Source organism: Pelophylax lessonae, assembly GCF_965119305.1.
Source record: "Pelophylax lessonae genome assembly, chromosome: 1".
Taxonomy (NCBI): Eukaryota; Metazoa; Chordata; class Amphibia; order Anura; family Ranidae; genus Pelophylax; species Pelophylax lessonae.
Genome location: NC_138768.1, coordinates 601550428 through 601577377, shown reverse-complemented (window position 1 = coordinate 601577377; position 26950 = coordinate 601550428). Strand labels below are relative to the sequence as shown.

The 26950-nt window shown below is 41.3% G+C and overlaps 1 protein-coding gene across 1 annotated transcript in view; it reads left to right on the top strand.

The window, feature by feature from the left end:
* Window positions 1-26950, top strand: part of BDH2 (3-hydroxybutyrate dehydrogenase 2) — a 100140-nt gene that overhangs the window by 20898 nt on the left and 52292 nt on the right. The window contains exons 2-5 of the mRNA XM_082274127.1: window positions 8737-8813; window positions 11917-11995; window positions 12742-12838; window positions 26820-26928. Coding sequence (XP_082130253.1) covers window positions 8742-8813; window positions 11917-11995; window positions 12742-12838; window positions 26820-26928 — 357 coding nt within the window. The 5' untranslated portion in view covers window positions 8737-8741. The remainder of the gene's footprint in view (window positions 1-8736; window positions 8814-11916; window positions 11996-12741; window positions 12839-26819; window positions 26929-26950) is intronic.

Here is a 26950-nt window from a genome sequence, read left to right as displayed (position 1 = left end):
ATTAAGAAATGGACAGAACCACCTGTGGTGGATTCACCAATTGCTAGATTGAATAAAGCCACGGTTATTCCTTTAGAAGACGCTCCGTCTTTTAAAGATCCAGTGGATCGCAAGATAGAAGCTATGTCTCGCACCATGTTTTCCTTGATTGGATCAGCTTTCAGGCCAATAATTGCTATTGGTCTGGTTTTGCAGGCTGTAACTGAATGGACCAAGTGGTTACGCCGGGACTTAGAAGAAGTCCCTCAGGCGGTATCAGATTTGTTGGAACAAATGATACAGGGGTTACAGTTTGTATGTGATGCGGCGTTAGACGCCACTCCATTAATGGCGCGAGCATCAGTCTCAGCAGTGGTTCTCAGGCGTACACTGTGGCTAAAAGGTTGGATAGCCGACCAAGGTTCCAAAAAAGCATTGGCTAATATCCCCTTTTCAGGAGAACGTCTATTTGGAGCCAACTTAGATGAGATCATTAAGGATCTCACCGGTGGAAAAAGCACCTTTTTACCGCAAAATTTTAAAGGTAGAGGAACTCGTCAAAGACGAGGGCCTTCTTTTTCTGCTCACAAGAGGTTTTTTCGTCCAGCGGGTGAAAAAACTAAGTCCTCCAAAGCTCCTGCAGGAGGCGTCAGGGGTCGTTGGTCGGGCAAGCAAAAGCCCGCCCCCTCCAGACCTGAAGATAAACCATCCAAAGCCTGAAGGTGCGCCCCCACCCATAACTGGGGTGGGGGGACGTCTTCGCCGGTTCCCGGATCCATGGCTTTCCAGAATCCCGGACAAATGGGTTTGCGAAGTCATAAGGTCAGGGTACAAGATCGAGTTTCGATCTCTCCCACCGGCGCGATTCTTCCCTTCCAATATCCGTCTATCCACAGATCGTTTAGAAGATCTGCGGAGAGCAGTCACAGATTTACTACAACAAGGAGTGGTAGTCCACGTTCCTTGGACAGAACGGTTTCAAGGGTTTTATTCAAACCTGTTTACAATATCCAGGAAAGAGGGCAAAGTGCGTCCAATTCTGGACTTAAGAGCACTCAATTCTTTCGTCAACATAAGAAGATTCAGAATGGAGTCCATTCGCACGGTAGCAGCCTTCCTGCATCCAGGGGATATCCTAGCGTCCATAGACATCAAGGACGCCTATCTTCACATTCCCATTTTCGCAGGACTTCAGCGTTTTCTACGCTTTTCCGTATAGGAGAACCACTATCAGTTTGTGGCGTTACCTTTCGGTCTCGCCACGGCTCCGCGGGTCTTCACAAAGGTGTTGGCCCCAATGTTGGCACTTCTGCGCCAAAGAGGTATATCGATTCTAGGTTACCTAGACGATCTTCTGCTTCATGCAGAGTCTCCTCAGACCTTGCTACAAAACATAGAAATTACTATGATTTCTTTACAGGAATTCGGGTGGCTGGTGAACCAGCAAAAGTCATTTCTGGTTCCCACCCAGAGGCTCGAATATCTGGGTCTAATTCTAGACACAGTCAGGACGAGAGTTTTCCTTCCGGTAGGGAAACTTCGAAAGATTCAATCAGCAGTCCAGTTGTTACTGTCCAACAGCTGGTCTTCCCTTCGGACGTGCATGAGGGTTCTGGGGTTGATGGTGGCTTCATTCGAAGCAGTCCCATTTGCCCAGTCCCATACCCGAATTCTTCAGCAAGAGATTCTTCTCAGATGGAATCGGAATCCGGAATCCCTGGACAATCAGATACGATTGAGCAAACAGACCAGAGAGTCTCTGGTTTGGTGGCTTCGGTCTCCAATGCTCAGCCAGGGAAAGTCATTTCTGCCAATATATTGGACGATAGTGACCACGGATGCCAGTCTATCCGGATGGGGAGGAATTCTCGGTCAATTATCTGTCCAGGGACTTTGGTCCCCGGAAGAATCCAGATTACCGATAAATGTATTGGAACTGAGAGCGATCAGACTTTGTCTGATTCACTGGACCGAGCAGCTCCAGGGCAGCCCGGTTCGGATCCAGTCGGACAATGCCACGGCCGTGGCTTATGTCAATCACCAGGGGGGCACCAAGAGTGTCCGAGCGGCCAAAGAAGTGGCTTGCATTCTTCGCTGGGCGGAACGATTTGTTCCAGCAATCTCTGCGGTGTTCATTCCGGGGGTGGAGAATTGGCAGGCAGATTATCTCAGCCGTCAGACCCTGGATCAGGGGGAATGGTCCCTCCATCCAGACGTTTTCCACCAGTTGTGCCTACGGTGGGGCACCCCGGATGTGGATCTGTTGGCATCACGATTCAACAGGAAAGTTCAGAGATTCGTGGCTCGCTCCCGCGATCCTCTAGCAGAAACCGCAGACGCACTGATCGCCCCGTGGGGGCAATACCAGCTAATATATGCCTTCCCTCCTCTCGCGTTACTGCCAAGACTTCTTCGCAGGGTAGAGGAGGAAGGAATCCCAGTAATCCTGGTAGCTCCGGACTGGCCTCGTCGAGCTTGGTACGCCGACATGGTCAGACTGGTGGCGGACGTCCCATGGAGACTTCCTCTCAGAGAGGATCTACTGTCTCAGGGACCGATCTTCCATCCTGCTTTACGATCGCTGGCTTTAACGGCCTGGCTATTGAGACCCAGGTGCTGAAGGACAAAGGTTTGTCAGCTTCAGTTATTCCTACTCTAGTTGAAGCAAGGAAAGCGACTTCCAGAAAGATTTATCATCGCACATGGAAGTCCTACATTGCATGGTGTGAACCTTTGGGGGTTCCGTCCTCGATCTTATTCGATTAGTCGAATATTGGCTTTTCTGCAACAAGGGGTTGAGCAGAAACTGGCCTTGAGTACTATCAAGGGTCAGGTCTCAGCATTAGCCATCTTCTTTCAGAAGCCTTTGGCTACTCATTCCTTGGTGCGGAATTTCATCCAGGGGGTGCGACATCTGGCTCCGCCAGTGCACGCGCCGTTACCCCCCTGGGATCTTAATTTAGTGTTGTCGGTTCTTCAGAAACCTCCCTTTGAAGATATTAGGGAGATTCCTCTACCCACGTTGTCCCAGAAGGTGGCCTTCTTGGTGGCTATTACTTCTGCACGCAGGGTGTCAGAACTGGCCGCATTATCTTGTCGTTCACCATATCTGGTGGTTCATAGAGATAAGGTGGTTCTTCGTCCGAATCCATCCTTCCTACCAAAAGTGGTTTCAGAATTTCATCTGAATGAAGAAATTGTATTACCTTCCCTGTGTCCTAAGCCCTGTCATCCTCGGGAATTTGCTTTGCACTCCTTGGATGTGGTCCGGGCGATCAGGGTATACTTGAAAACGACAGACTCGTTTCGCAAGACGGATTCACTTTTTGTGATCCCAGATGGACCCAAAAAGGGGTTGCCTGCATCTGCCGCGACCATTTCCAAATGGATCAGACAGACGGTAGTACAGGCTTATTCTATTAAGGGTCGGGAGCCCCCGTTCCCTGTTAAGGCGCACTCCACTCGGGCACTTAGTGCGTCATGGGCCTTTCGCCATCAGGCGTCAGTGGTCCAGGTGTGCAAGGCGGCTACCTGGTCGTCGGTGCATACCTTCTCTAAACATTATAAAGTTGATGTAATGGCATCGTCTGATGCCTCATTTGGCCGCAAGGTTTTGCAGGCCGCAATTTGAGGAGACCAGTGGTCTACCTCGAGGGTTTTTTCCGTTGGAAAATTTTTCTTTAGTCTCATTCTTTGTTTATAATGAGCCTTTAAAACTTCTAGTTTGGCACCGGTTGGGCCTACTAGATTGGATTTGATTTTGTCAATCCCACCCCTCATTTGTGGCACTGCTTCTGGATTTCCCAGCTCTTGAGAATCAAGAAGACTACGTCTGTCAATGAGCGATAGAGAAAAATGGATTTTTGTAAGAACTTACCGTAAAATCCTTTTCTCTTAAGCTCATTGACAGACGTAGTACCCGCCCCTCTATCATTGAGTTGGGTTGGGTTAATTTCTCTGTACTGCTTTAAACAGAACTGATTCCCTGTAGCAGAGAGAGGGAGGATATACCCTCAGGGACTGCCCCCTAGGGTGGAGCCAGAACGTTTTGTCATTCTGCCTAGTCCTACTCCTGCGGAGACAACATAACCCAGCTCTTGAGAATCAAGAAGACTACGTCTGTCAATGAGCTTAAGAGAAAAGGATTTTACGGTAAGTTCTTACAAAAATCCATTTTTTTGACTTACCGTAAAATCCTTTTCTCTTAAGCTCATTGACAGACGCAGTACCCGCCCCTCTATTTTGAGTTGGGTTGGGTTAAATTCTCTGACACTGCTTTGTGACATAACTGACATTCTGTAGCAGGGAGAGAGAGGATATACCCTCTGGGACTGCCCCTAAGAAGTGGCCAGAACGTTTTTCCTGCCTAGTGTCCTACTCCTGTAGGGGGCAGTATAACCCTACTGATATTAATCAAAGAGGACTGCGTCTGTCAATGAGCTTAAGAGAAAAGGATTTTACGGTAAGTCAAAAATCCAATTTTATTCAATAATCAAAAGACAATAGGTAATGAAAAAGCAAAACCTTCAACCTTGCCACCAAATAGTAGACTTACGTAATCATTAAAAATAAAAACACATGCACGCCAACCTCATACTGCTGCAACATACCAAATGAGCATAAATAAAGTAATACATAAATAAAGTAATACAGTATATCAATGTATATAAATCATAAACGGAGCTTCACACAACTCAGTCGGCGGCTGAACACATCCAAGGACCGGCTAGCTGATTACCAAGGAATGACACCCATGAGTAGAGAGCGGAGCTAGAGATGAGCAGCGATATTGGGTAAGCCTCCACACTCGGGCTGATAGTCATAGCATAAGGAAAAAATAGGATCAAAGCCTCATAGCCCATGCGATGAGTGAACCCGATACCAATGTCCATACAAACCGCATACCACCACGAATTGTCAAAATGAACTGCAAAAAAGAGTTTCTAAATATCGGGGCAATCTGGACAGTCTCAGCAATCTGAAGGAAATAGAAACTCTGTGACTACAAATTGTATGGCTAGCCCTTGATGAAGCTACATGAGATGTAACATAGAAACAATGTTGTAAATCAGTCTTTGATTTAATCAGCCAGGCGATCCAGGTGTAGCATAGAGCATAGATAGCCACTAAGCCAATATCAAACCGCCATAATAGTGTTGAAATCACTGTGACAAAGCACAATGAAATAAAGTCCTGAATGCTAATGTGTATATATAACCTCAGAAGTAGACTTCACATAATATTCCCCCGGATGAATGAATGCAAACATCATACAATCAGGGCTCTCAGCACCCCTAGTCCGTAGAGTCAGATCGTTTTAGAGATGATAATATTGGCCAGACTTGAGTTCAATTACCAGGTGATCTCGGTGTAGCATAAAACATTGGAATCCTCTGAGACAGCATCAAAGCGCCATGATAGCATTAATTGGCTAAAATGCTAAATATAGCTATGCATAACCTCAAAAGCAGGCTTCAGGTGGTACACTCCGGGTACATTAGTTCAGCAAAACAAACCATAAACAGTTCATAGAAGGATAATAGATTCTAGAGGGGCATGTCTGTCATGAATGCAACCGGTCATATTACAATCAGAACTCCCCATGCCACTAGCCATAAGGCAAACTTTCCTCATGTGTCTGTTACGATCATGTGATACAATTTTATCAAAAGCTTACTGACTTGTTGGCCGTTCAGAGTCATTCATCCAAAGATAGAGGAATATGCACAGACTGTAAGTAAGATGAAAGTGCAAGTCCAATATACTTGTAGTTATGGACAGGGTGTAATATATATATATATATATATATATATATATATATATACAGTGGGTACGGAAAGTATTCAGACCCCCTTAAATTTTTCACTCTTTGTTATATTGCAGCCATTTGCTAAAATCATTTAAGTTCATTCTTCTTCCTCATGAATGTACACATAGCACCCCATACTGACAGAAAAACACAGAATTGCTGATATTGTTGCAGATTTATTAAAAAAGAAAAACTGAAATATCACATGGTCCTAAGTATTCAGACCCTTTGCTGTGACACTCATATATTTAACTCAGGTGCTTTCCATTTCTTCTGATCATCCTTGAGATGGTTCTACACCTTCATTTAAATCCAGCTGTGTTTGATTATACTGATTGGACTTGATTAGGAAAGCCACACACCTGTCTATATAAGACCTTCCAGATCACAATGCATGTCAGAGCAAATGAGAATCATGAGGTCAAAGGAACTGCCTGAAGAGCTCAGAGACAGAATTGGGGCAAGGCACAGATCTGGCCAAGGTTACAAAAAGATTTCTGCTGCACTTAAGGTTCCTAAGAGCACAGTGGCCTCCATAATCCTCAAATGGAAGACGTTTGGGACGACCAGAACCCTTCCTAGAGCTGGCCGTCCGGCCAAACTGAGCTATCGGGGGAGAAGAGCCTTGGTGAGAGAGGTAAAGAAGAACCCAAAGATCACTGTGGCTGAGCTCCAGAGATGCAGTCAGGAGATGGGAGAAAGTTGTAGAAAGTCAACCATCACTGCAGCCCTCCACCAGTCGGGACTTTATGGCAGAGTGGCCCGACGGAAGCCTCTCCTCGGTGTAAGACACATGAAAGCCCGCATGGAGTTTGCTAAAAAACACCTGAAGGACTCCAAGATGGTGAGAAATAAGATTCTCTGGTCTGATGAGACCAAAATAGAACTTTTTGGCCTTAATTCTAAGCGGTATGTGTGGAGAAAACCAGGCACTGCTCATTACCCGTCCAATACAGTCCCAACAGTGAAGCATGGTGGTGGCAGCATCATGCTGTGGGGGTGTTTTTCAGCTGCAGGGACAGGACGACTGGTTGCAATCAAGGGAAAGATGAATGCGGCCAAGTACAGGGATATCCTGGACAAAAACCTTCTCCAGAGTGCTCTGGACCTCAGACTGGGCCGAAGGTTTACCTTCCAACAACACAATGACCCTAAGCACACAGCTAAAATAACGAAGGAGTGGCTTCACAACAACTCCGTGACTGTTCTTGAATGGCCCAGCCAGAGCCCTGACTTAAACCCAATTGAGCATCTCTGGAGAGACCTAAAAATGGCTGTCCACCAACGTTTACCATCCAACCTGACAGAACTGGAGAGGATCTGAAAGGAGGAATGGCAGAGGATCCCCAAATCCAGGTGTGAAAGACTTGTTGCATCTTTCCCAAAAAGACTCCTGGCTGTATTAGATCAAAAGGGGGCTTCTACTAAATACTGAGCAAAGGGTCTGAATACTTAGGGCCATGTGATATTTCAGTTTTTCTTTTTTAATAAATCTGCAACAATGTCAACAATTCTGTGTTTTTCTGTCAGTATGGTGTGCTAGGTGTATATTCATGAGGAAGAAGAATGAACTTAAATGATTTTAGCAAATGGCTGCAATATAACAAAGAGTGAAAAATTTAAGGGGGGTCTGAATACTTTCCGTACCCACTGTGTATATATATATATATATATATATATATATATATATATATATATATATATATATATATATAATCAGAGCCTTCGGATGGTTAATATTTTGGATATGCACTCGCTGCAATGCTATGAGTCACTACTGAATCATTCCTGGCTTGACTGGAGAAAACACCAGATGCATTGTCCATAGTAACCAGGCAATGTATAAATGCAGCTTAGGCAGTTCCATACAAAGAATATAAACTCACAAAGACTCCTGCAACCATAACCAGCGGTGATGAATGGCGCTAAGCTCTCAAGCTCCAGACCAGATGAGCTCAGGTAAGCCACAGCAGACAGGTGGCATGACGTCAACGTGTTTTGCTGACCAATCAGCTTCGTCAGAATGACCGTGATTAGTAGTGTGCATGTAAAAGTTCGTGGGTAAGCAGTTTGTGGGGCAGTGTACAGGGGACAACAGTATGTAGGGCAGTGTACAGGGGTCAGTAGATTGTAGGGCAGTGTGCAGGGGTCAGCAGTTTGTAGGGGATGGTACATGGGTCAGCAGATTTGACAGGTACAGGATTCAGCAGATTTTAGGGCAGAGTACGTGGTCAGTAGTTTGTAGGGCAGGGTACGGGGTCATCAGCAGTTTGTAGGGCAGAGTATGGGGGTTGGCAGTTTATAGGGCAGGGTACCAGTTTGCAGGCTGGTGTACAGGGCTCAGCAGTTTGTGGGACAGAGTATTGGGGGCCAGCAGTTTGTAGGGCAGACTGCGTCCCCCCTTATATGCAGAGCGTTACAGGGATGTGGCGGTAAGGCATTGAAATATATGTTCTGGCCTGTTATTCTCCACTGGCCCTCCTCTCTCATCTATCACATGTGATGTCACATTCAACACCTGAGATGGATGAGAAAGGCAGGGCAGCTGAGATCAGCACAGGACACATAGCTATGTCGCTTTTCTGTTTCACTCTGCTTATGGGGTGGAGCACTTCAGACTGATGGTTGGCACGACAGGGATGCAATCTACCTGTCACCTTCCCACGATCAACAGGTTGCTGACCTATACTCCAGAAAGGAATTGTTTCCCCTTGCTGCATCAAAACTGGTGCACTTAATGCCTAATATGTTTTTTGCCATCCTGGAGCAATTGTGAGTTTTGAGTTCTGCATTTGTACGTTTAATGTACTTGCAGTATTAATAAATATTTCTGTTGTTTGAATTCAATGGACTTTTTTCAATGTGGTTAACTATGTTACACCTTTCTAGCAGTAAATTAGGTTCTGAAGTGAAGATTTCAGGTGGCTAACTTTTCTACTTTCTTTTAGGTGTAATGGGGCGCTTAGATGGAAAAGTCATTGTGTTGTCAGCAGCAGCACAGGGTATTGGAAAGGCTGCTGCCATTGTAAGTCTGAATATCATAATGTGTTTTCCCAGCTTTGCTCTCCTCTGGTTTATCTGTTCTTGCATGCATGTATTTATTTAAAGTGTACATGTGTTCAAAGTTAACAAAAAAAAAAAAAAAAAACATACTTCTCACAGCTCTTCGGTACATGCAAATTTTCACATATCTCTTTTAAAACACTGCAAATACAGAAAAATATCTGATGAAAAGAAATGCAGTCAGAGCAAAACTTCCTGTAATAGACTGCTGAACTAAAATATCAGGAGGGTAAGAAACAGCAAGCAACTGGTACAGGAGGGAAGCGAGTGCTGAGGAGAGAGGGATGTCCTATCCAGCAGAAAAGATCTGATAACATGGCTTGGAATTTAAGTGCAGCAGTGGAAGAGTTGTCAGCCAATTTAAGGAGTTAGGATCGGATTGCATTTCAGACAGGATCATCAGGTAGTGTTCAGCGTTTGTAGGCTTTTTTAAAAGAAAAAACATGGGAAAATCACACGTATTGGAGAGCTGGACTGAATATGTTTTTTAAACTTTACTTACACTTTGTGACTAGGTGTTACTACAGCATGACTGACCAGGCCAAATTTAGCAGCTTCATTATGCATCGGTTACAATAACTGTCACTGTTTTGCTTACCAAAATAGTTTATACATATAAGGCTTTTGATAGGTAGAACGTTTTAGTAAACCCCAACTTAAATTTTTATTATTAGCTGGCAAAAGGGTCAGGATATTAAAAAAATGCAATGTAGTTTTAGTCAGTTTTTATATTAATATTGTTATTATAGTTATTGCTACAGGTATTAAGATATGGCGCTGTCAATTTACGCAGTGCTTTACACATATTTATTGCATATTCACATCAGGCCCTGCCCTCAAGAAGTTACAATCGAAGGTCCCTAACTCACATTCATACATACGCATACTAGGGCCAATTTAGACAGTAGCCAAGTAACCTACCAGCGGGTCTTTGGAGTGTGGGAGGAAACCGGAGTACCTGCTGGAAACCCATTGTATATATAATATATTTTGTAAAATTAATAGTATTTACCACTTGCCAACCACCGCAAGTACATATACTGCGGCGGTCAGCCCCCCCTGGGCAAAGTGACGTATTGGTACATCACTCGCCCGCGAGCCAATAGGGGGCGAGCGCGCGCCGCCGGAGGCGTGCTCCCGCTCGTTCACTACCATCCCCATGCGAGTGACCGGTGACTCTCATGTCCGCCGGTCACTCGCAATCTCCCGCTGGAGAGGGAGAAAGGCAGGCGGCTAATGTAAACAAAGCCGTCTGTCATTCTACCTGGTGTAACTGCAGAGATCATACAATCCTGCTATGTAGGATCGTATGTCTCTGTGGTTACATCAAAAGCCACGCCCCTTGACAGTTAGAATCACCCCCCTAGGGACACACTTAACCCCTGGATCTCTAATAAAGTTAACCCCCTTCTCTGCCAGTGTCATTTTTACAGTAACTGTTCATATGTATAGCACTGATTACTGTAGTAATGTCACTGGTACCCCCAAAAGTGTCAAAAATGTCAGTCAAGGGTCCGATCTGTCCGCCGCAAAGTCGCAGTCCCGCAAAAAAAATCGCAGATCGCCGCCATTACTAGTTAAAAAAAAAAAAACAATAAAAATGACATAAATCTTTCCCTTATTTAGTAAACGCAATAACTTTTGCGCAAACCAATCAAAATACGCTTAATGCGATTTTTTTCACCAAAAATATGTCACAGAAAACAAATTGGCATAAAATTTTAAAAAATTTAGGTTTTTAAATTTTTTTTGGGGGGGGGGGGTGATTTCATATAAAAAAAAATGTGAAAAATATTATTTTTTTAAAATTGTCCCTCTTTTTTTGTTTATAGTGCAGAAAGTAAAAATTGCACAGGTGATCAAATACCACCAAAAGAAAGCTCTGTTTGACGTCAATTTGGGTACAGCGTCGCACGACCGCGCAATTGTCCATTAAAGTCACGCAGTGCCGAATCGCAAAATAGGCCCTGGTCTTAGAGCAGCCAAATCCTCCGGGGCTTAAGTGGTTAAAAAATTTCTTAATTTTTTTTTCCTGTGTATCCTGAGTACAGGGAGCACAAATAAGTGTAGATTTTAATACATATGGCAGAGCTGTATGGTCAATAAGCAAGTCAGAGTGTGAAATGCATCAGAATTGTGTTCCTCCTGGCCAGCCCAGAATTAAATTAAATTAGAAAATACAATGTGCATAGTCTACACCCAGAAGTGGCGTAGAATGTGTGCACAGCAATATAGAAAGTAACTGCTCATCAGCACTGGGAAGGCTGTGTAGCATCTGTTGTCAGGGCCAAAGATGGCTCAACAAACTCAACTGTGGTTTTTTCTTTCTTCTGACCACCTTATTGTATGTATTGTTTGCCAGCGCATGATACATTTTTTTTATCAACTCTAATGCCATGCATTATGCCATATTATTTGCTCTTTTTGAGACCTAGATTTTGAGCATGATTAAGGCCCCTTTCACACAGGCGATCCGATCGGCTCCGCCTGTGCAGAAACTCAGCACACGGTTGTGCAATTCACCCACTCTGCTCCAATCAGCAGGGGATATTTGAGATGATCCGCTGCTGATCCGAACACAATCCGCCCGATGTGAAAGGGGCCTAAGGCCTCATGCACCCTGGATGTTTCGCTAAACTTTCCGAGATGCCTTTTCTCCTGGCAGCAGGGTTTTGGCATTAAAAACCGCACTAATCTCTTGTGTGTTAATTCATTTCATTGGTCAGACATGAGTTTAGATGTGTTTTAAATGCGTGAAGTGTTTTTTTTTTTCTGCCAAAATGCAGCTGCTCCTGGATGCACTGGCTGTGGGTTTTTTTTATGCTGCCTCTAAACTCCTCTAAAAGCTTGTGTGTGCTTGAACACATAGGCAACATCCAGGGGCGTTTACAGGCAGAAAAAAAATCCTCCAGTGTGCATGAGGCCTAATGGTGAAAAGAAACACAGTGTATAGAAAATGACAGTTACTATATCCTTATATCTTGAAATTTAAAGTTGTTAAAAAAAAATTAAGCAAAAATGTGATAACTGTATGGATTCACTTATTTATTTTCTTTTGTTTTAAGGCATTTGTTAAAGAAGGAGCAAAGGTGATTGCAACTGATATTAATGGAGAAAAGTTAAAGGAGCTAGAATCCTACAAAGGTAAATTTTTTTTTTTTCATGGATTTAGAGCCCATTCACACCAGCCTGGTCGGCTGCAGTACATTACACGCACATGTGTTTTGCGTTAGGGTGGCTTATTTATTTGGGCTTTATATTGAGCTTGCAATTGCACCACAGTGAAACAAAAATGTCAGCATTTGCAGCAGTGCACCACACCACGCGTTATTGCATTGCCACATATGGCACTGTGCTGCCTGCAACACACATCCACTGACGAGGTGCATTCAGAATCAATGAAACTGCAATGCACCAACACTTGTAATATGTGTGGCACAACGGGATGGTGTGAATGGGCCCTACAATTTATAACTTAAAATTACAGAAAATTATAACAATGTTACTATAATGCATTTTAGGGGGCATTTACCTGTGTGCAGTTGCTTACTGCATATTTTTTTCTAATTAGGGTAAATGCACAGACAGATAAAATTAATCAAAATGTGTGTGTGTGTGTGTGTGTGTGTGTGTGTGTGTGTGTATATATAATAAAAGCACCACTTTTTGTTTAGCTTTGGATAGCATAGTTTACAGTAAAAACTCCCGTGTGCTTGAACAGCATTGTGGCACTTCTCTGAAGCGCAGCATCAACGTGAGAGGACCTATTCATTGGTTCCAAGCAAGGCTTACAGCCCACGTTTTATTTAGCCTCAGATCTGTTGAGTTGATGCTGAAAAGAATATGGTGAAACATGACACGCGAAAATGACAATCTGATGTTTTCTTTAGGTATAGAGACACGAGTGCTTGATGTGACTAAAAAGGACCAAGTTGAAAAACTGTCTCAGGAAATTGATAGAATTGATGTTCTTTTTAATGTAGCTGGGTAAGTAACAGTCTTCAGTTAATAATGAGCGTTAATTGTGTTATGGCAAGTGTCAGTATTGTCACTACCTTCTTTTCTGTTACCAAAACCTTTTTATGCCACCCTGCTTAAAATGTTTTTATAGGAAAACAACAATACATTTTTCCCCGCTGCCTTACTGATGAAGTTACTTTTACACAGAATTTACAATTTTTAGTTTTAATAGTGCTGTCTGATTTTTTTTACTTTGTCTCTGAACCTATATAAGTGAGAGAATGATCATATACACAGAGGTGTGGAACCTGTGTCCGTCAATGGTGTCCATGAAAAGGATTTTAAACGAAGTACACAAATCCTTATTTCTTTCTCTTCCGTTGAGACATCCAAAAACAGTCCAACTGAGGGGTGGGCAGCACAGCAAACAATCTTTAACAGGACCAAGGAGAAACCAGCATTAGATAAAGCTAAAACATCCACCTAGTAGAACATGTGAACAGAAGACCAGTCTTACAAATCTGGTAAACAGTTGCTTGATGCCAAAAGGGAAAACACAATCCTTGAAAACATAACCTTGGATGATGGTCTGCCTGAACCACCTAGAGATGGTGGTACAAGCAGCCAGTGCACACGACCGGGTCCATATAGATGATATAAAAGGAATCAGTCTTTCTGAAAGAAGCAGTGAATTAGAACTCTTACAGTTTGAACTACACCTAAACAATATAGGTAAGTTTCCTTTTGGTGAACCCAAACTAACAGAGGGAAGAATGATGTCCTGGTTGATGTGAAAGACTGAAACTACTTTAGACAGAAGGAAATTTGAGGCCTCAATACCATCTAGTTCCCTACAAAACCAGAAACTGTTACCTTTTGAATAAGACTGCTGTTTCAGACACTTACTGAGTAGACAGAGGGATGTCTCTAATAGGTTTAAGCGGTGGTTACTAAAGCACAAAGAGAACTAGATTCAAATCCCATGGAATCGCTGGGGAATGGACAGTGGGAGCTGCATTTGAAACCGCCAGTGCAAAGGCCTTAAAAAGTGAGAAGCCAACAGCCTCTGAAACAGAAAAAAGAGCAAATACCTGATCTTTTATAGTGCATTGAACATTGTTCCAGACCTAGCTGCAAGAAAGGGGGGAGGATTTGTTCTACAGAAAAACTGTAATTGATGCCCTGAGACTCACACCAAGAGAAAGAAGCCTTCTAATGACAAACCTTGCAAGAAATAGATTTCTTAGCTTCCTAGAAGCACATACCCAGATGCCCCTGTCCACCAGAACCTGGGTTTCAACAGCCATGCTGTTACGTAACACCAGTGACCGTAAAACATGATGGTAAACTGGGCCTTGGGACAGAAAATCCTGAGGACCTGACAGAGCCCATGGAGTGTCTTGCCAGGTCAGTGTATCACATCTGCTTTGGTTAGTCCAGAGCAATGAGGATCAACAAAATGCCCTCCATCTCCATCCTGCAAAGTACAAAACTACTTCGCTGAAGTAGTTTCAGGGAAGAAAAGGCACAGATCAGAGTTTACTGATTCTGCAGATACACCAGGGCATACACTGCTTCCACCAAAGGATCCCTGGTATCTTGAGACGAAACTGTCCAGTTTATTGCTGAACCTGGAGACCATGAGGTCTGCATGCTGCATCTCCAGGTTTGCAAGGCTGGAAAGTAAAGTTCTGCCCAAGCCAGGATCTGATGTATCTGTCTTGCAGTGGTAAGCTTCCTTTCTGATGATTTATGTATGCCACGGCTGTGGCATTGTCCAACTGGATCTGCATGAATTGATCATCCATTAGGATGAACCAGCACTGCAGAAACAGCAAAACCGTCCCAAGTTTTATGATGTTGAATGGGAGACGAGACTCCAACGTCAAAGTCCCCTTCACCAACATAGTACCCAGGATTTCTTCCCAGCCTTAGTGCCGGTTCACACTTGTGCAGTTTGCGAGATCGCATGTAATTCGGAGCGCACTGCTCCTTCATTACACGCGATCTCATGTGCGGATGCGAGGTCAGCCATACACTTTGTATGGCTGAATTCGCAGCGCATCCGCAGCAAACTCGCACATGAGGCTTTTTTTGAGCCGCATCAGAATCGGATCGCACAGTGGTTCACACTTGTGTGATCCGATTCTGTGCGAACTTGCAGATCGCAGTGCTATATGCGATCGCAACTGGGGGTGTCGTTAACTTTTAATTGACACCTCCTGCATATCGCATATGGCAGTGTGAACTGCCAGATGTGCGGATGCGTTGCGGGAACACGCTGCATTTTCGCAGCGTTCCCGCATCGCACAAGTTTGAACCGAGCCTTAGTCTGGCATCTATTATTATTTATTTATTTTCAAAAAGATGAGAAGTTCTCCACCTCCTAGAGCTGGATTCCTAAACAACTTAGCTAGGGACAACCTTGAGCCATTTCCAATGATGATTTCTGAAGTTTTAGGATCCATCTGCATCACTGTGATATTTGGACAGCTAAAGACACTTTATCCAACCGGTCCCTAAATAGGAGTCATCTAAATATCACATAATGGAGACACCATAAAAGCACAACAGGAATAATACTAGAACCAAGACCTTGGTGAAAACCACAAGAGCAGATGAGAGGCCGAAGGGTAGGGTTAGGAAGTTGTGGTGTAGAGGCCCCACTACAAAGCTTAAGAATCACTGAAGTGTTGGAAAGATGGGGACATGAGGATAAGTATCATTGATGTCCACAGAATTCAGAAAGTCTCCCTGTTTAAGAAAGGCCACGGTAGATTTGGTGGATTCCATGCAGAATATCTAGATCCAAATGAAGTCATTCAGGGCTATAACCATTTAAGGAACGGGCCTATTTTTTTTTTTCTATTTTTATTTCATCTTTTATTTTTATTTTTACATTGTCCTTTTAAAAAAAAATTTTGATCACTTTTTTCCTATTACAAGGAATGTAAACATTCCTTGTAATAGAAATAAGCATGACAAGACCTCTTTAATGTGAGATCTGGGGTGAAAAACCACAGATATCACATCTACACTAAAAAGCAAAAAAAAAAATTTTTTTTTTCATGATGAAAAAAAATGGGCACTTTAAGGCCATTGCTGGGAAGCCCTGTATAATGTCGCTTCGGTCTTCCAAGGCCATAGAGTCGAGTTGGGGCCATCTTGCTCTCACTCGACTTCCTGTCTGAGAGGAGAGCGGACCGGTGTTCTATCAGATTTTTCAACCAGAGGTGACGTACGTTCCTAATGTGACAGAACACGAAGCAGAGACAGACAACCTATTACACCCACGCAAGTCTTCAATTTTACATTTATTTTAGCAGTAAGCTCACCTTATATACTGAAACACTTGAAACACAGTATTACATTTGTATTATTATTGGATTCTAGTAAATATAGCGAGAAACCTGCAGGTAGAAGGTGGTGACGGCCATCTTGGTACACCCCACACTGCTCAGCGACAAACTGATTATATAGTGAAATAGTCAGTTTCGGTATATAAGGTGAGTTTACTGCTAAAATAAATGTAAAATTCAAGACTTGCGTGGGTGTAAGATGTCCTCCTCTGCTTCGCGTTCTGTCACATTAGGAAACCTATTGGAACGCATAGTGGCCATGTTGAAATGCATGGCGCATGCATAGTAAGTTGTTCTCCTCCCTACGTCATTTCCGGTTGCAGAACTAGATAGGTAGCGGTATTCTGATAGAACACTTGATTGCTTTCCCCGCTACCGATGGACGCGGTAAGTGGGGAAAACAATTGGGAAGCTGCGGGAGGGGGGGGGGGCTTCTCTTCCTCCACCCATAAAGGTGATCCCGCGGCGAATCTGCTGCTGGGACCACCCTTATGTTAAAGCAAACCGCCCCCTGTTTAAAAAAATACTGGGGTTATGGCAGCTATCTGCTGCCATAACCCCAGTATTTAATGTCAAAATACTGACATAAATACATGGTGGGCGGGTCCGTAAGTGGTTAAGATCCTAGATGGGACGATTGACCTTTTTGGGTCTGGGAATGGTGAACAGGTTGGAGAAAAACCCCCCTGAAACTGTTCTGCCACAGGAACTGGGGCAATGACATCTTGATCTTGAACACCCAAGAGGGCTCTATGGAGATTTACTAATCTGTGCAGTTACTAAGGAAGGTTGGAGGTGAGAAAACTAGGAAGGAGGCAAGGAGCAACACTGCCATTTGCAGCCCAAAATACCACCTTCTGCACCTGGCTACCTGCACATTCCAGCTGTCCGAGAAACCTGTGAAGGTAACCGATATCCCCAATTCTAAAAAACGAGGGCTCACCATCATGCTGTTGAAGGCTTCTCTGAGAATTTGGCTAACTTAGAGTGCCAAACCTTGTGGGTGGGCTTGCAGCCAAGCTTGAGGGGGTCTCAAGTGTGGAGGTAAAGGTAGTGGGGAAACACACACATTTCAGTTGTATGTGGGACACAAGAGAAATGAGATGTGAAGCTTCCAACAGACTGTCACAATTAAAGTTTAATGCTACAGCCATCTGTTCCACGTGTTCAGTAAGAGAGGGATTAACCACAGCAGTAGTTGGATTTCTTTTAGGGCATTTTGATGACTCAGACATGGCTCAGTAAAGTCATAGCCAGAATAGGACAAAGCAGAACCCACCAAAGTGAACAAAGCTCAAGAAAGGGCTTATCGGTTGGGTCATTAAAAAAGGGTGAAACCTTGTTCTGTATAAAAAGCATCTTAAGATGGGAAATGGCTAAATCCACAGTGAGAAGGGACCACTCTTGTAAAAAAATCCTCAAATAAAAGATCAATAAGCACTTCGAGGAGCAAAAAACTTATCAGGATGCCTCCAGTCTCTTTAGAAAAAAAGCTGGCAAAGCAGGTAAGGGAAAGTCTTTGCAGTCTGAAGAGTGTTAAATGACCCAAGGCTGGAGACAGCACTGGTAGAGGCAAGAAGCCGATCCTCTACTTTTAGAGTGTTGTGCATTTATTTAATATGGGAATAATAGCAGCAGACAGCCACTCCCCAGGGGAAGCTGCTCACAGCAAAGCACTGGATCAACCCCGAATCAGACAGAGCCTTTGTAGCCAATGACACAGAAGTTGCTAATGCTGCTGGCAAATAAAATTTATAATCTGCAGGAGAGGGCAAAGGACCAAGCTTCTGGCCTCTGTGACAGAGGCCTCTGTAACAGTCTGGCCTCTGATTACAGAGAAAAAAGTGTATATTCAAGTAAAAACAAAACCTCCTGCGCTCAAGTGCTGTCTGATGGAATAGAAAGAGGTGCACTACAAACTCGGATGTAAAGAGAGCTGTTTGGTCTTGCTGCCCCCTTCAGGATCAAGGGTATCCAGAACCACTGGTAGAAAAGACAAAAAAGAAAAAGAGGGGCGCACCGACCTAGTGCATTACCATAAAAACATTTATTAAAATATTAAAAAGTGTACAAAGTACTCACAAGACTGGTGTCTGGGGCGGAGCAGGAAGAGGTGTGGCCAGCTCCCATTTAGTCTTCGGCCGTCTGGCTTGCGATCTAGCAGCACTTTTTCTGGCTCTGAGGAAGGGGGTTCGCCCCTGAAACGCGTCAGCCTAGCCACAGCAGCCCCATGCGACTATTTGCATGCTCATTCGTCACAATTGGGAATGCTATTCTTGATGTGTGATGTATCACACCAGTCTTGTGAGTACTTTGTACACTTTTTAATATTTTAATAAATGTTTTGTCGGGGTTATTGGGGGTTGATTCAAATAATAATAGAAAAAAAAAGAAAAATGATTTAAAAGCCATGTATATTCATATTATGCATAAGAGATTTTGAACAGGATGGCGTCCATCTTGTTTTTAAGGTGAAACAAAGTTCATATATACTTGTTAAACAAAATGTCTCTCACAGGCTTACAAAGGGTCTATGGTTTCAACAGAGATCTTTGTATTTCTATGTAATCGTAAATAAGATCCCTTTTGACATCTCGATCAGATAAAACTTAGTCAGTCTGACGCTATGTTAAAGGGGGTGATATCTCAGTCTGTCTATAGGTATTTAACAATAGACAATGGCTCAGTGTTTTTCAGCATACATTTAAAGATGAACCATATAAGTCTTCATAGATACATTATTATATGTGAGAAGATATTAGCCATAATTATGTTATTATATTATGTAATGCATATACATATATATATTTAGGAACATTATATCACATTTTGGGTTTATATTTTCATAGTAATAATCTTACTTAGAATTCTTTTTCTAATAAGTGTAAAGACATGTGTATCTCGTTACTAATTACCTCATTTCAGAGAAGTTTGTGTGTAGGTCTGGTGTAAGTTTTTATGACACTATAGATCTTCCTATCCTAGTCTGGATGCCTGACAGTTATGTCAGAATCCAAATAAGTAATGGCTATTCACTAGCCAGAGGTCAGAGAGGTCATCAGATAAGAACATGATGGGTAATTGTTTCAAATTATGTTAAATACAAAATCTAATGAACGGTACGATACTGCCCTCTGGAGACGAAATACCAGGTGCAGTCTTGAGATAATTTGAGATATTCCAATATAAAAATATTATATTGTGTTAAATAATATAATTATTGAAATGGCATTACTTGCCAAGATGAATAATGGAAATACAGGTGGACATTTATGTATGTACTGGTAGTCTGGACAAAGTTTTATGTTGTGTTTTATGATTAATCTTACATGTAGAGGAATCATCCTTAATTTTATTAGACCAAGTATGGGGTTAATTATAAAAAGGGGCGTGTCTCTGACCTCACCAGTTGAGGTATAGAATATCCCGACCAATTGGGATAATGTTTCATCCCTCTGGGTTTTACTTATGGTAATTTTTATAGCTCTTTGTTCTTACCATATAAAAGACCAACCCAGATGAGAGAGAGACATCACTTTACACTACTGACAACACACCTCACACTTACACCACACACGCTATTACATTTTTCAATAGACTCATGCAGACATACTCCCTGATCCACATCATTCATCTGAAACTTGAAGGGAAGCCACCATCTTAAGAAAGGCATCCATCTTAGGACTCTGGTAACGATTTGAAGCTAGCAGCCATAAGTGTGGTAAATATGCCTTGCTGTATTATTTGATTTTATTCAACAATTGTTTATTCTTTCCTTATATGTTTTATATTGCATATTTAAGGGTAATGAGATTACAATCCCAGCCGTATAAGCCATGGTATATTTTTCTCTAAAAAGCTGATTTTTGTTTTTATACATTTTTATTAATATCAGATTAAGTGCATTATTTGCAATTTTAAGTCTTCCGTTTTGCATGGCTTATTCTCATTTCATCTGCAGTGGAATGACTTTGGCTATGTGATTACGCAGACCATTGTAGTCTGTTTAAATAGAACATTAATTTATGGCTTGTACTATACCTGGGAAGAAATGGTAATCTTGCTTTAGTTTTGCTTTCACTTTGTTTTAGTTTCACTTTGTTTCAGTTTCACTTTCATTATTGAGCTAAACATCACATTGCATTGATTGTTTGAAGTTAGTATTTTTTATGTAGAAGTTATCTTTTTGTGTCATTTCTTGTTTGATCATATATCGTGTTTGCATGTCTTGAGAATAAATATTTTTATATATATTCCACACTGTAGACTGTACTCACTAAGATTGGTATATGCTTTTAAAAAGAAATTAATCAATTAAAAAGAATTCACGACATTGATTTATGGCATAAGTGGAGACTCTCCTTTCTCACAGATCTTTGCTTATTAACCATAAATAAATACACTGCTATATTCAGAGCAGTATAAATATTCTGACATAAGTACGAGCGCAAGATATTTATTATTAAATATTCTTACATATAATGGAGGCCCCAGCGAGATAATTATTGATTTCTTACATATGCCAATCATAAATATTGATCAGGTGACATAATCAATAACTTAAAAAAAAAAAAAAAATTTTTGGAATTTTTTTTTATTAATTGTGAATGTGATAGAAATGCATTAAAAATGTCTACAGCAGGTAATGTTCACGCTGCCAACTCTGGCAAGGTGTGAGTCCCTAGTGGTAATGCCACAACCCCAGTAGATTTGGCACAGATCATAAATGTGTGGAAACACCTCTCTGAGTCTGAAATGGTGGAAAATGTAAATGCTGGTTAGAGTCATATATCAAAATCCTCAGAAGTCGGGCCAATAAAGGGCATCTGACATGGGTAGAGGACAACCTGTATGTATGAACTCACCAATAAGCTTATCTAACACCAAAAGACGTCAGGAAGTGTAATTACATATTTTTTGGTCTTGGCCAATCTTACTGTATCTTTATGAGGAACTGCACCACAAGGCTCAGCAAAAAGGAGTTTAGTAAAGTTTCAATCTCCACTCCAAATAAATGAGAGAATGAGATAAGGAACCTCCTTGAGCAGGTGAAAGTAACCTCTATTGGGACACATAAGTTAAGAGAATGTAGCGTGAAACTGCAAAATGAAGTAGAACTGTGGCAGAAATTTTATCAAGGAAGCTGTAATGAAAGTAACCATTTGAAAGTGAAATGTAAATGATTAATGCAATAATTAGGAAATTTTGAGCAAGGAAAAATGTTTCTAGCAAGAAGTTGCCGAGTAATCAGCAGTGGAAAAATTTAAAAAAAAAAAAAATGTAACTGTTCAAGTCATGACAGGAACTCATCAGTAAATACATAGGAGAGTTCCAAAGGTTGTGGTGTCCATGTAAAAGGGTAAATGCTTAATTAGTCTTGCCTTATAAAAATATGAAATAATTATTCATAGACCCAGATATGATTCCCAGTCTGTTGGTTATGACCCAGACAAGGGGGGGAGCCAGGCATAGAGTCACTTCCTACCCCAGCCATCTTCTAAAAATAGGAAGGCAGAAATTGGGCAGCCATGTATAAATAGGTATGAGTCATATCAGGTCATTGCAAAAAGACTAGCACCCCTAAAAAGACACCATGCACCTCCAGAATTAAAAAAGTTTTAAAAAGAGTACTGTTCCGATTTTTTTTTTTTTTAGAAAAGGTCCTTAGATATTATTGACCATCTTGAGGCCTATGAAAACAACTGTCTGTGTTGTGCCTGCAGGATGTAATTTAAAAGTAAGCCCATACAAAAACCTCAATGCTGCTAGAGCTGTTATCTACAATTTAAAATGTACACAGCACCAAAGCCCCATTGCATTTATTTTTTTTTCTTTGTCTGTACTCAAAAGTGCCTAACACCCTTCAATGAAAGAGCCTGAGTACAACCATCAGGAATTTAAATCCCTGTGCTTTGATGCATTGCCCATGTACAAAATAATAAGTTTGGCAAAGGAGCAAGATATGCCACCTAGGTCCCTAGGGGAACACCGGATACCTTAAGGAGGACACCGGACATCCCATTAACAAGGGGGGGGGGGACACCCACAAATAAATAGGGATTTGCCCCATTTTAGGGCTCCCCAAAATCCTCGGGAAGTTCAAGTGACATTTAGGCCCAGACCTCACGCCAGAACCAAGTAACTGGTTCTGATGGGGATCTGTCCCATCTGTCTGAACGAGAGACATAGGCACCGCAGGAGGCGGAGCCAATAATTCAATTCTGTAAATAAGTTTTCAGCAGAGTAGAAGCCAAATTGGATCAGCTGATCACTTGGTTCACTCAGGGCACTGCAGCCCAGAACTAAAATAATTCCTCTTTAGGAACAAATCCTATGGCCAACCAAAGGCCACAAAATCCTTAAATGCCCAAGTGATAAGGAATCAGTAGGGATACACTGAATAGAGGTATAGGATACAGAGGTTCTAACACCATTTTATCCCAGGTCACAGCATTGAGGATCCTGAAATCCCTGTCAGGGGGGGATCTTGGTTGTGAGATACTAACTACCCTCCTATTTTTCAGTGGTCACTTCATCCCTCTGACTCAAACAGGTCGCTTAAAGCGGACACATTTTCAAAAATCGCCAATGACGGTGATACCAAGGAGGATCAAACCCTAATGACGTAATGCAGTCAAGAGGTTAAAGGTTATATACGGTAACCAAGAAGGAATCCTCAATGCCAGGTAGTTTTATTGCCTTCAATAAATTGCATTGATGCCCCAAAGGGGGAAATATATATATTTTTTCTCCTAAGTAGTAGGTAAATTTTAAACAAAATATTGTATTATTGTGTCATTGTCCAATGTGTGGTATCCATGGCGATAAATACATTCCATGTTAATAAGCCCCAGAAGTCAGTCGCCCAAGGAAAGGTCGCATATATAGTCTCACCTTCCCTGGTAATTATATAAGAGGACTGATCACACGGTGAAAAAGCTTAGGGTACCTACATCGCATTGAAATGTCAATTGATAAGAATGTATATTCATACTATATGTTTCATCCAATAGGAAGAGATTAACCTTCCATGCCAGGTCGTTGATTGGTACAGACGATGATGTTTGCCAAAGACACAGCGATCGGATGGATCATCTCTCCCTAGAGCACAGCTTAGGATGGAATCCCTCATTGAATCGGATCCCTCTTCAGGAATCAAGCTGCGAGACGCCACAGATTCTTGTTGACAGAGAGGAAGATTTGTTTCAACAGATCTTTGTGCATTTGATCCGAGGAAATCCATTGAGAGGAATCGCACTACCTCCTGTTTTCAGTTGAAGGAGATGTGAGAATGGTGCATTGCGCATGTGAGCAAAACCTCAGTCTAGGTGTATGACACTCTAGACCATGCTGAAACCATTCATTATCCAACCAACATCCAAGGTTGAACGTCCAAACCGATTTCTCTGATTCCTGATTGCAAACATTGTTTTACTGCGCTTTGAATGGTAATTGCCAATGCCATTGCAGCAGTTAATTTCTGTCTACATCAAGACTTTACAAGCTGATGTTGCAGATTTCAAGGAACATTTGTGTTTCTTTACCAGGAGATCAGAATTCAAAGAGACTAACAAGGAACAGTTTGTGACATAGCTAACACTAGCAAAGTCGCTACGAACTGACATTTTGAACTGATTTTTCTTTTCTCATTTTTTTTTTTATCGCTTTACTTAAAAGTTATGAACAATTCCCAATATGAACTATTCTCTTACAAAAAGAGAACAAGACATTTTTTTTTTTCCACTACTCCTTAAAAAGCTTTCTTTCCAGATAGGCCTAAGTTGCTCACTTGTCTACTGGGAAGAAAGGGGGGGGATATGTCGGGGTTATTGGGGGTTGATTCAAATAATAATAGAAAAAAAAAGAAAAATGATTTAAAAGCCATGTATATTCATATTATGCATAAGAGATTTTGAACAGGATGGCGTCCATCTTGTTTTTAAGGTGAAACAAAGTTCATATATACTTGTTAAACAAAATGTCTCTCACAGGCTTACAAAGGGTCTATGGTTTCAACAGAGATCTTTGTATTTCTATGTAATCGTAAATAAGATCCCTTTTGACATCTCGATCAGATAAAACTTAGTCAGTCTGACGCTATGTTAAAGGGGGTGATATCTCAGTCTGTCTATAGGTATTTAACAATAGACAATGGCTCAGTGTTTTTCAGCATACATTTAAAGATGAACCATATAAGTCTTCATAGATACATTATTATATGTGAGAAGATATTAGCCATAATTATGTTATTATATTATGTAATGCATATACATATATATATTTAGGAACATTATATCACATTTTGGGTTTATATTTTCATAGTAATAATCTTACTTAGAATTCTTTTTCTAATAAGTGTAAAGACATGTGTATCTCGTTACTAATTACCTCATTTCAGAGAAGTTTGTGTGTAGGTCTGGTGTAAGTTTTTATGACACTATAGATCTTCCTATCCTAGTCTGGATGCCTGACAGTTATGTCAGAATCCAAATAAGTAATGGCTATTCACTAGCCAGAGGTCAGAGAGGTCATCAGATAAGAACATGATGGGTAATTGTTTCAAATTATGTTAAATACAAAATCTAATGAACGGTACGATACTGCCCTCTGGAGACGAAATACCAGGTGCAGTCTTGAGATAATTTGAGATATTCCAATATAAAAATATTATATTGTGTTAAATAATATAATTATTGAAATGGCATTACTTGCCAAGATGAATAATGGAAATACAGGTGGACATTTATGTATGTACTGGTAGTCTGGACAAAGTTTTATGTTGTGTTTTATGATTAATCTTACATGTAGAGGAATCATCCTTAATTTTATTAGACCAAGTATGGGGTTAATTATAAAAAGGGGCGTGTCTCTGACCTCACCAGTTGAGGTATAGAATATCCCGACCAATTGGGATAATGTTTCATCCCTCTGGGTTTTACTTATGGTAATTTTTATAGCTCTTTGTTCTTACCATATAAAAGACCAACCCAGATGAGAGAGAGACATCACTTTACACTACTGACAACACACCTCACACTTACACCACACACGCTATTACATTTTTCAATAGACTCATGCAGACATACTCCCTGATCCACATCATTCATCTGAAACTTGAAGGGAAGCCACCATCTTAAGAAAGGCATCCATCTTAGGACTCTGGTAACGATTTGAAGCTAGCAGCCATAAGTGTGGTAAATATGCCTTGCTGTATTATTTGATTTTATTCAACAATTGTTTATTCTTTCCTTATATGTTTTATATTGCATATTTAAGGGTAATGAGATTACAATCCCAGCCGTATAAGCCATGGTATATTTTTCTCTAAAAAGCTGATTTTTGTTTTTATACATTTTTATTAATATCAGATTAAGTGCATTATTTGCAATTTTAAGTCTTCCGTTTTGCATGGCTTATTCTCATTTCATCTGCAGTGGAATGACTTTGGCTATGTGATTACGCAGACCATTGTAGTCTGTTTAAATAGAACATTAATTTATGGCTTGTACTATACCTGGGAAGAAATGGTAATCTTGCTTTAGTTTTGCTTTCACTTTGTTTTAGTTTCACTTTGTTTCAGTTTCACTTTCATTATTGAGCTAAACATCACATTGCATTGATTGTTTGAAGTTAGTATTTTTTATGTAGAAGTTATCTTTTTGTGTCATTTCTTGTTTGATCATATATCGTGTTTGCATGTCTTGAGAATAAATATTTTTATATATATTCCACACTGTAGACTGTACTCACTAAGATTGGTATATGCTTTTAAAAAGAAATTAATCAATTAAAAAGAATTCACGACATTGATTTATGGCATAAGTGGAGACTCTCCTTTCTCACAGATCTTTGCTTATTAACCATAAATAAATACACTGCTATATTCAGAGCAGTATAAATATTCTGACATAAGTACGAGCGCAAGATATTTATTATTAAATATTCTTACAGTTTTTATGGTAATGCACTAGGTCGGTGCGCCCCTCTTTTTCTTTTTTACCTCTGATTACAGAGGCCAGAAGCATGCTTCTTTGCCCTCTCCTGCAAACTATAACTTTGATTTGCCAGCAGCCTTAGCAACTTCTGTGCCATCGGCTTTAAAGGCTCTGATTCTGAGTTGATCCAGCAAACAAAAATGGGTAATCTGTACCATAAAGTATTGTGTGACTATGGTAAAGACCTCAGCTGAAATGGTAGAGGACCCAGCCATACCCGACTGAGCTAAAGAGAGGACTCCAAGGAAGATCAGAGTTTAATATGATCCCAGGCTCCATATGTAGACACCATCAGTAGGCATGTAGCAAACAGCCCCAGAAACATTAGCGGAAAGTGACCTAAAGGCACCTGGTACATTGGGACTGTTCTAGAATCTACTACACCACTTCCTTTCTACCCCACCTGATATAAGATTTCTGCCTGTACACATATCTTAAGCAATGGCAGGGCCCACCAAGCTGCTTTTCTCTTACAGGTTCAGCAGTCAGAGGGAGACTTTAGCCAATGCTAGGTATTCATTTTTAGCTCTTTTTTTTACAGGATGGCAGTGAGTGGGGAAAAATCAAAACTAGATTATTCATTCAGATCGCATTGTGTCGGAAGAAAAATGGTTAAAGCATTACCTAAGTTTGTGTTTGTGATCTTTTGTGCAGCTTTGTCCACCACGGATCCATTCTAGATTGTGAAGAAGCAGATTGGGACTTTACTATGAATCTTAATGTGCGGAGCATGTATCTCATGATCAAAACGTTCCTGCCAAAAGTTAGTTGTCATTGTTTTTATA